Raw genomic sequence first — 10,340 nt, forward strand, 5'->3', positions numbered from 1 at the left:
GAGGGGCAACCCCCGCACACCACTGTTCATCCTCCCTAATGTTTAACGAGCAGAGGCCAATTTGCATTAAAATATAAGGGCACCCAATTATGGAACAATTATACCCACCTTGCAAAAAAACTGTCAGACTGTAAAATGTTTCGAAAGATGTCTTAAGAAACTTTTGGCTGCAGTTTACTGACTTCTGTTGTTTTCCCTGTGAATCTTATTTCTGTTTTTTGTTGTTGGATTAGTTTTCTGGTGAAAATACAGGTGAGCTCAGGTCAGGACTAGAACTCAACCAGAGTCGGACATACAGGTGTTCATAAACCCTACAATCACTTCTTTATGTTTTTGATTTGTTTTTAATGTTCCTGTACGGTCAGAATTATTTCATCATTGTTTACTTTGCTTTTTTGTAGTTCAACTTTGAGTTTCTTTGTTTTTGTGTAATATTGTGTCCATTTTTTAATACTATTTAGGTGAAGGCTCCAAATAAGCTCTGTGAGCTTTCTGCCCCTTCCTGCACTCTATATCTATGTATTTCTGTCATATTATGATTTGTTTTGTTTTTAACTGTGCTAAATAAATAAATAAATAAATAAAACTCATGCTTTACATCTGTCTTATACTTAATATTCCTCCTGGAAAATGACTGGATTTATTCTGATTTCTCACTAAAAACTAAAATTCCAATTTTCTCCGTGGGACATTTGAACACATCATAAAAAGGTCTGAATCCCCCCGTACTCTAAAGTCTGAGTTGTCATTAAACACATCATATTTTTCCTATCAGCTCCTCTCTCTGTCACCAAGGCTTCTCCTCCTCCTCTGGTTGTTTTAACAGCAGGTTAAACTCACGTCACGTGAACGCGCATGCAGGTAAACGCGCGCACCGGGCGCTGTGTGAACACTGATGAGTCACGTGGGGTTTATCTCACAAAAACAACAAATATTACAGAATAAAGTAGTGTTCAGAAAAAAGGTTCGAGTCCTCCTCTTCATCCTCAAGACCTGGCGCAGTTAAAGCTCGAGTCCGAGTCCTGGACTCGAGTACTACAAGACTGTTAAGAGCTGATATAAATAGAATGTCGACAATTTAAAGCCCGGCAACTGGGGTGTTTGCATTCCTTACCCGCCCCGCCAGAGGAGGGCGGTGTCAGACTGATGTTTTGCATGTCTACGTGCTGGGACAGTGAAGGTTTATAAGCGGGTAAAATGGAGCTGGAGTCATCATACGGCTCAGGATGGCGTGGGCCAGTCTCCAGATGGTAAGAAGATCCCTGACTCTCTCTAGATGTCTGACTCTGGTTGTTACCTGTTTAACCTGCCCCCGCCCATCCACAGCTCTTCCTCGGCTCTCTGCTCATCCACTCCGCCCTACCTGTGGCCCTCCGACACTCCAGCTGTCTCACCAAGGAGGCCTTTAAGGACCTCTCGGACAAAAAAGAGAAACTCTACGCAGGCCAGCCGAGTGTCCCCACGGAGCCCTGGCCGCGGGTGACGTGCAAAGAAGCCGCAGGACAGATGCACGGACAGAGGAACAACCGCGCCCTGTCGCCCTGGACGTACAGGTAAGTGACTACACCAGCTACGGAGAGCACAGAAGGTCAAAAGGTCGCACTGCGCCCGTCTTACTCCTATTCTGTGGAGGAGGAGGATTTTAGATAAAAATGGTGCGGGAACGTGTGACTGTCTAGTAAAGCTTAAATGATCCTGATTGGCTGTTAAAGCCGAGTTTCACTGGGACACTTCAACACTCACCTGTTCATTTATCCACGAAGGACCAGGATTTAGAGGACCGCAAATAAAAACTCTCTCTGGGATTATAGTCTCAGGTGGATCTGAGAATAAGGGACGCTGAAATGACCAAACTGGGGAAGAAAATTCAGAATTAAAACTACAAAAAAAAAAAAAAGAGTTAAAGTCAGAATTTATAGATTTAAAGTCAGAATGTATACATTAAAGTCAGAATTTATAGATTGAAGTCAGAATTTATAGATTTTAGTCAGAATTTATAGATAAAAATCAGAATTTATAGACTAAAGTCAGAATTTATAGATTTAAGACAAAATTTATACACTAAAGTCAGAATTTATAGACTAAAGTCAGAATTTATAGACAAAAGTCAGAATTTATAGACTAAAGTCAGAATTTATAGATTTGAGTCAGAATTTATAGATTTAAGTCAGAATTTATAGACTAAAGTCAGAATTTATAGATTAAAGTCAGAATTTATAGATTTTAGTCAGAATTTATAGACTAAAGTCAGAATTTATAGACTAAAGTCAGAATTTATAGACAAAAGTCAGAATTTATAGACTAAAGTCAGAATTTATAGATTTGAGTCAGAATTTATAGATTTAAGTCAGAATTTATAGACTAAAGTCAGAATTTATAGATTAAAGTCAGAATTTATAGATTAAAGTCAGAATTTATAGATTTGAGTCAGAATTTATAGATTTAAGTCAGAATTTATAGAATAAATTCGGAATTTATAGATTAAAGTCAGAATTTATAGATTAAAGTCAGAATTTATAGATTTGAGTCAGAATTTATAGATTTAAGTCAGAATTTATAGACTAAATTCGGAATTTATAGATTAAAGTCAGAATTTATAGATTTAAGTCAGAATTTATAGATAAAAGTCAGAATTTATAGACTAAAGTCAGAATTTATAGACAAAAGTCAGAATTTATAGACTAAAGTCAGAATTTATAGATTTAAGTCAAAATTTATACACTAAAGTCAGAATTTATAGACTAAAGTCAGAATTTATAGACAAAAGTCAGAATTTATAGACTAAAGTCAGAATTTATAGATTTGACTCAGAATTTATAGATTTAAGTCAGAATTTATAGACTAAAGTCAGAATTTATAGATTAAAGTCAGAATTTATAGATTAAAGTCAGAATTTATAGATTTAAGTCAAAATTTATACACTAAAGTCAGAATTTATAGACTAAAGTCAGAATTTATAGATTTAAGTCAAAATTTATACACTAAAGTCAGAATTTATAGACTAAAGTCAGAATTTATAGAGAAAAGTCAGAATTTATAGACTAAAGTCAGAATTTATAGATTTGAGTCAGAATTTATAGATTTAAGTCAGAATTTATAGACTAAAGTCAGAATTTATAGATTAAAGTCAGAATTTATAGATTAAAGTCAGAATTTATAGATTTGAGTCAGAATTTATAGATTTAAGTCAGAATTTATAGACTAAATTCGGAATTTATAGATTAAAGTCAGAATTTATAGACTAAAGTCAGAATTTATAGATTTGAGTCAGAATTTATAGACTAAAGTCAGAATTTATATATTTAAGTCAGAATTTATAGACTAAAGTCAGAATTTATAGACTAAAGTCAGAATTTATAGACTAACGTCGGAATTTATAGACTAAAGTCAGAATTTATAGACAAAAGTCAGAATTTATAGACTAACGTCGGAATTTATAGACTAAAGTCAGAATTTGTAGAATAAAGTCAGAATTTATAGACTAAAGTCAGAATTTATAGACTAAAGTCAGAATTTATAGACTAAAGTCAGAATTTATAGACTAACGTCGGAATTTATAGACTAAAGTCAGAATTTATATATTTAAGTCAGAATTTATAGACTAAAGTCAGAATTTATAGACTAAAGTCAGAATTTATAGACAAAAGTCAGAATTTATAGACTAAAGTCAGAATTTATAGACAAAAGTCAGAATTTATAGACTAAAGTCAGAATTTATAGACTAAAGTCAGAATTTATAGACTAACGTCGGAATTTATAGACTAAAGTCAGAATTTATAGACTAAAGTCAGAATTAATAGACTAAAGTCAGAATTTATAGATTTAAGTCAGAATTTATAGATTTTAGTCAGAATTTATAGACTAAAGTCAGAATTTATAGACAAAAGTCAGAATTTATAGACTAAAGTCAGAATTTATAGATTTGAGTCAGAATTTATAGATTTAAGTCAGAATTTATAGACTAAAGTCAGAATTTATATATTTAAGTCAGAATTTATAGACTAAAGTCAGAATTTATAGACTAAAGTCAGAATTTATAGACAAAAGTCAGAATTTATAGACTAAAGTCAGAATTTATAGATTTGAGTCAGAATTTATAGATTTAAGTCAGAATTTATAGACTAAAGTCAGAATTTATATATTTAAGTCAGAATTTATAGACTAAAGTCAGAATTTATAGACTAAAGTCAGAATTTATAGATTTAAGTCAGAATTTATAGATTAAAGTAAGAATTTATAGATTAAAGTCAAAATTTATAGACTAAAGTCAGAATTTATAGAGTAAAGTCAGAATTTATAGACTAAAGTCAGAATTTATAGATTTAAAGTCAGAATTTATAGATTTAAGTCAGAATTTATAGATTAAAGTCAGAATTTATAGATTTAAGTCAGAATTTATAGATAAAAATCAGAATTTATAGACTAAAGTCAGAATTTATAGATAAAAATCAGAATTTATAGACTAAAGTCAGAATTTATAGATTTAAGTCAGAATTTATAGATAAAAGTTAGAATTTATAGATTAAAGTCAGAATTTATAGACTAAAGTCAGAATTTATAGACTAACGTCGGATTAAATAGATTAAAGTCAAAATTTATAGATAAAAGTCAGAATTTATAGATTTAAGTCAGAATTTATAGACTAAAATCAGAATTTATAAATTTAAGTCAGAATTTATAGACTAAAGTCAGAATTTATAGACTAAAGTCAGAATTTATATATTTAAGTCAGAATTTATAGACTAAAGTCAAAATTTATAGATAAAAGTCAGAATTTATAGATTTAAAGTCAGAATTTATAGATAAAAATCAAAATTTATAGACTAAAGTCAGAATTTATAGACTAAAGTCAAAATTTATAGATAAAAGTCAGAATTTATAGATTTAAAGTCAGAATTTATAGACTAAAGTCAGAATTTATAAATTTAAGTCAGAATTTATAGACTAAAGTCAGAATTTATAGACTAAAGTCAGAATTTATAGACTAACGTCGGAATTTATAGACTAAAGTCAGAATTTATAGACTAAATTCAGAATTTGATACATCAAAATTAGAATTTATAGACTAAAGTCAGAATTTATAGACTAAAGTCGGATTTAATAGACTAAAGTCACAATTTCTAGACTAAAGTCAGAATTTATAGATTAAAGTCAAAATTTATAGACTAAAGTCAGAATTTATAGATAAAAATCAGAATTTATAGACTAAAGTCAGAATTTATAGACTAAAGTCAGAATTAATAGACTAAAGTCAGAATTTATAGACTAAAGTCAGAATTTATAGATTTAAAGTCAGAATTTATAGATTTAAGTCAGAATTTATAGATTTTAGTCAGAATTTATAGATTAAAGTCAAAATTTATAGATTTAAGTTAGAATTAATAGATTTAAGTCAGAATTTATAGACTAAAGTCAGAATTTATAGATTTTAGTCAGAATTTATAGACTAAATTTAGAATTTATAGATTTAAGTCAGAATTTATATACTAAAGTCAGAATTTATAGATTTAAGTCAGAATTTATGGACTTAAGTCAGAATTTATAGATAAAAATCAGAATTTATAGACTTAAGTCGGAATTTATAGACTAAAGTCAGAATTTATAGACTAAAGTCAGAATTTATCGATAAAAATCAGAATGTATAGACTAAAGTCAGAATTTATAGACTAAAGTCGGATTTAATAGATTAAAGTCAAAATTTATAGATAAAGTTAGAATTTATAGACTAAAGTCAGAATTTATAGACTAAAGTCAGAATTTATAGATTAAAGTCAGAATTTATAGACTAAAGTCGGAATTTATAGACTAAAGTCAGAATTTATAGATAAAAGTCAGAATTTATAGACTAAAGTCGGAATTTATACACTAAAGTCAGAATTTATAGATAAAAGTCAGAATTTATAGACTAAAGTCGGAATTTATAGACTAAAGTCAGAATTTATAGACTAAAGTCAGAATTTATAGACTAAAGTCAGAATTTATAGACTAAAGTCGGAATTTATAGACTAAAGTCAGAATTTATAGATAAAAGTCAGAATTTATAGACTAAAGTCGGAATTTATAGACTAAAGTCAGAATTTATAGACTAAAGTCAGAATTTATATACTAAAGTCAGAATTTATAGATTTAAGTCAGAATTTATAGACTAAAGTCAGAATTTATAGATTTAAGTCAGAATTTATAGACTAAAGTCGGATTAAATAGATTAAAGTCAAAATTTATAGATAAAAGTCAGAATTTATAGATTTAAGTCAGAATTTATAGATTAAAGTCAGAATTTATAGACTAAAGTCGGAATTTATAGACTAAAGTCAGAATTTATAGATAAAAGTCAGAATTTATAGATTAAAGTCAAAATTTATAGACTAAAGTCAGAATTTATAGACTAAAGTCAGAATTTATAGATTAAAGTCAGAATTTATAGACTAAAGTCGGAATTTATAGACTAAAGTCAGAATTTATAGATAAAAGTCAGAATTTATAGACTAAAGTCGGAATTTATAGACTAAAGTCAGAATTTATAGACTAAAGTCAGAATTTATAGACTAAAGTCAGAATTTATAGATAAAAGTCAGAATTAATAGACTAACGTCGGAATTTATAGACTAAAATCAGAATTTATAGAGTAAAGTCAGAATTTATAGACTAAAGTTGGAATTTATAGACTAAAGTCAGAATTTATAGATTTAAGTCAGAATTTATATACTAAAGTCAGAATTTATAGATTTAAGTCAGAATTTATAGACTAAAGTCAGAATTTATAGATTTAAGTCAGAATTTATAGACTAAAGTCGGATTAAATAGATTAAAGTCAAAATTTATAGATAAAAGTCAGAATTTATAGATTTAAGTCAGAATTCATAGACTGAAGTCAGAACTTATAGACTAAAGTCAGAATTTATAGACTAAAGTCAGAATTTATAGACTAACGTCGGATTAAATAGATTAAAGTCAGAATTTATAGATAAAAGTCAGAATTTATAGATTTAAGTCAGAATTTATAGACTAAAGTCAGAATTTATAAATTTAAGTCAGAATTTATAGACTAAAGTCAGAATTTATAGACTAAAGTCAGAATTTATAGATTTAAGTCAGAATTTATAGACTAAAGTCAAAATTTATAGATAAAAGTCAGAATTTATAGATTTAAAGTCAGAATTTATAGACTAAAGTCAGAATTTATAGACTAAATTCAGAATTTATAGACTAAAGTCAGAATTTATAGATTAAAGTAAGAATTTATAGATTAAAGTCAAAATTTATAGACTAAAGTCAGAATTTATAGAGTAAAGTCAGAATTTATAGACTAAAGTCAGAATTTATAGATTTAAAGTCAGAATTTATAGATTTAAGTCAGAATTTATAGATTTTAGTCAGAATTTATAGATTAAAGTCAAAATTTATAGATTTAAGTTAGAATTAATAGATTTAAGTCAGAATTTATAGACTAAAGTCAGAATTTATAGATTTTAGTCAGAATTTATAGACTAAATTTAGAATTTATAGATTTAAGTCAGAATTTATATACTAAAGTCAAAATTTATAGATTTAAGTCAGAATTTATGGACTTAAGTCAGAATTTATAGATAAAAATCAGAATTTATAGACTTAAGTCGGAATTTATAGACTAAAGTCAGAATTTATAGACTAAAGTCAGAATTTATCGATAAAAATCAGAATGTATAGACTAAAGTCAGAATTTATAGACTAAAGTCGGATTTAATAGATTAAAGTCAAAATTTATAGATAAAGTTAGAATTTATAGACTAAAGTCAGAATTTATAGACTAAAGTCAGAATTTATAGATTAAAGTCAGAATTTATAGACTAAAGTCGGAATTTATAGACTAAAGTCAGAATTTATAGATAAAAGTCAGAATTTATAGACTAAAGTCGGAATTTATACACTAAAGTCAGAATTTATAGATAAAAGTCAGAATTTATAGACTAAAGTCGGAATTTATAGACTAAAGTCGGAATTTATAGACTAAAGTCAGAATTTATAGATTAAAGTCAGAATTTATAGACTAAAGTCGGAATTTATAGACTAAAGTCAGAATTTATAGATAAAAGTCAGAATTTATAGACTAAAGTCGGAATTTATAGACTAAAGTCAGAATTTATAGACTAAAGTCAGAATTTATAGATTAAAGTCAGAATTTATAGACTAAAGTCAGAATTTATAGATAAAAGTCAGAATTTATAGACTAAAGTCGGAATTTATACACTAAAGTCAGAATTTATAGATAAAAGTCAGAATTTATAGACTAAAGTCGGAATTTATAGACTAAAGTCAGAATTTATAGACTAAAGTCAGAATTTATAGACTAAAGTCAGAATTTATAGATTAAAGTCAGAATTTATAGACTAAAGTCGGAATTTATAGACTAAAGTCAGAATTTATAGATAAAAGTCAGAATTTATAGACTAAAGTCGGAATTTATAGACTAAAGTCAGAATTTATAGACTAAAGTCAGAATTTATAGACTAAAGTCGAAATTTATAGACTAAAGTCGGAATTTATTAACTAAAGTCAGAATTTATAGACTAAAGTCAGAATTTATAGACTAAAGTCAGAATTTATAGATAAAAGTCAGAATTTATAGACTAAAGTCGGAATTTATAGACTAAAGTCGGAATTTATAGACCAAAGCCGGAATTTATAGATTAAAGTCAGAATTTGTAGACTAAAGTCAGAATTTATAGACTAAAGTCGGAATTTATGGACTAACGTCGGAATTTATAGACTAAAGTCAGAATTTATAGACTTAAGTCAGAATTCATAGATTAAAGTCAGAATTTATAGATTAAAGTCGGAATTTATAGACTAACGTCGGAATTTATAGACTAAAGTCAGAATTTATAGACTAAAGTCAGAATTCATAGATTAAAGTCAGAATTTATAGACTAAAGTCAGAATATTTTTATATTAATTTTAATATGAGTCTTTAATATTGACACTCATTTTGAAATGAATGTTTTATTTTGATATTTATTTAATATGAGTGTTTTATATTGACACTCATTTTGAAATGAATGTTATATATTGACACTTATTTTAATATGAATGTTTTATATTGATATTCATTTTAATATGAGTCTTTTATATTGACACTTATTTTAATATGAATGTTTTATTTTGATATTCATTTTGATATGAGTCTTTTATATTGATTTTGTTAGCAACCCAGCTCAGAGAAGAAGTCCAAATATGAGGACTTGTCGTAGACGTTGATTAAAATGAGGCAATTCAGATAACATGAGCTTATATCGGAGCTATCATGATGGAGATAAGGATGGACTGATTGATTGGATTATTGATCACTGAACAATGATGCCGTAAACACGGATATTCAGGAAGCTCTCCTCAGAAAAGCGTAAATGTTTATTTTGCTCATGTCTGCTCTCTGTGATCGTCTGCTTTAGGCCAAACCAGGATCTGTCCAGGATCCCATCAGTGATTCCCTTCGCGTACTGCCTGTGTGACGGCTGCATCATTCATGGGGAGGAGGACCATAACTACAACTCTGTGATGGTGAACGCCTCGCTGCTCGTCCATAGGAAGACCCGCTGTGGCAACGGCAAATTCCGGCTGACCAAAGAGTTGATCCCTGTCCCGGTGGCATGCACATGTGTGGTACCCAACTACAGCAACCACAGAAAATGACCGTAACCTTAGAAATGTCTCCTTAATCTCATCAGCTGAATGCTGAGTAATTAGGGATGCATGATGTTGGATTTTAGCTGAAATCTGAAGTCCATATTTTATATTAATTTGATCTAATACAGAAATATATACACACTTTGTTTTATTGTGAAGAACACCAAGTGTTTCCTGTCAGAAAGAGGTGGAGCCAATCAGAGCTGAGAGAGGAAGTAGACAGTCTGGTCATTGGTTTATGTTTCACAGAGGGGCCCCTGACTGTGTGGATACTGAAATAATCCCAGCCTTTTTTGGGATTATGTAATTGCACAGTGTGACATGGTGATGGAATTGTGATTAGATGAAATGTGCAGTGCTACAGCACACAGTGACAGATTCTTTCTCCAACAACCAGAGTCTCTACTCTCACAACTCTTAATCCTACACCGCGTTAGAGTAGACAAGCTAAATGTAGCTAGCTGCTAGCTACCTGCTACATCCACTGTGGCCCTGCCCCTCTCTGTCAGCTGGGCTGTGGTCGTTTCTACAAGTCACATTATAAAGACATAACTCCTCAATTTCACTCTGTTTAATGACTAATCCACAGAGGGCAACATCTGATCATGAATATGTTCTGATTTACGGAGGGAAAAATCTCTAAATGAAACCATCACACAACAGAATAATCTGGTGATATG

At 29.1% G+C, this 10,340-nt stretch overlaps 1 protein-coding gene across 1 annotated transcript; it reads left to right on the forward strand.

The window, feature by feature from the left end:
• Window positions 1-1,166: 1,166 nt before the first annotated feature.
• On the forward strand, window positions 1,167-9,666 carry LOC121511095 (interleukin-25-like). The gene is made up of 3 exons (XM_041789639.1): window positions 1,167-1,250; window positions 1,327-1,553; window positions 9,426-9,666. The coding sequence occupies exons 1-3, from the start codon at window positions 1,227-1,229 to the stop codon at window positions 9,664-9,666; spliced, it is 492 nt and encodes a 163-aa protein (XP_041645573.1). The 5' UTR covers window positions 1,167-1,226.
• The last annotated feature ends 674 nt before the right edge of the window (window positions 9,667-10,340 follow it).

This window comes from Cheilinus undulatus, linkage group 1 (genome assembly GCF_018320785.1).
Source record: "Cheilinus undulatus linkage group 1, ASM1832078v1, whole genome shotgun sequence".
NCBI classification, from domain to species: domain Eukaryota; kingdom Metazoa; phylum Chordata; class Actinopteri; order Labriformes; family Labridae; genus Cheilinus; species Cheilinus undulatus.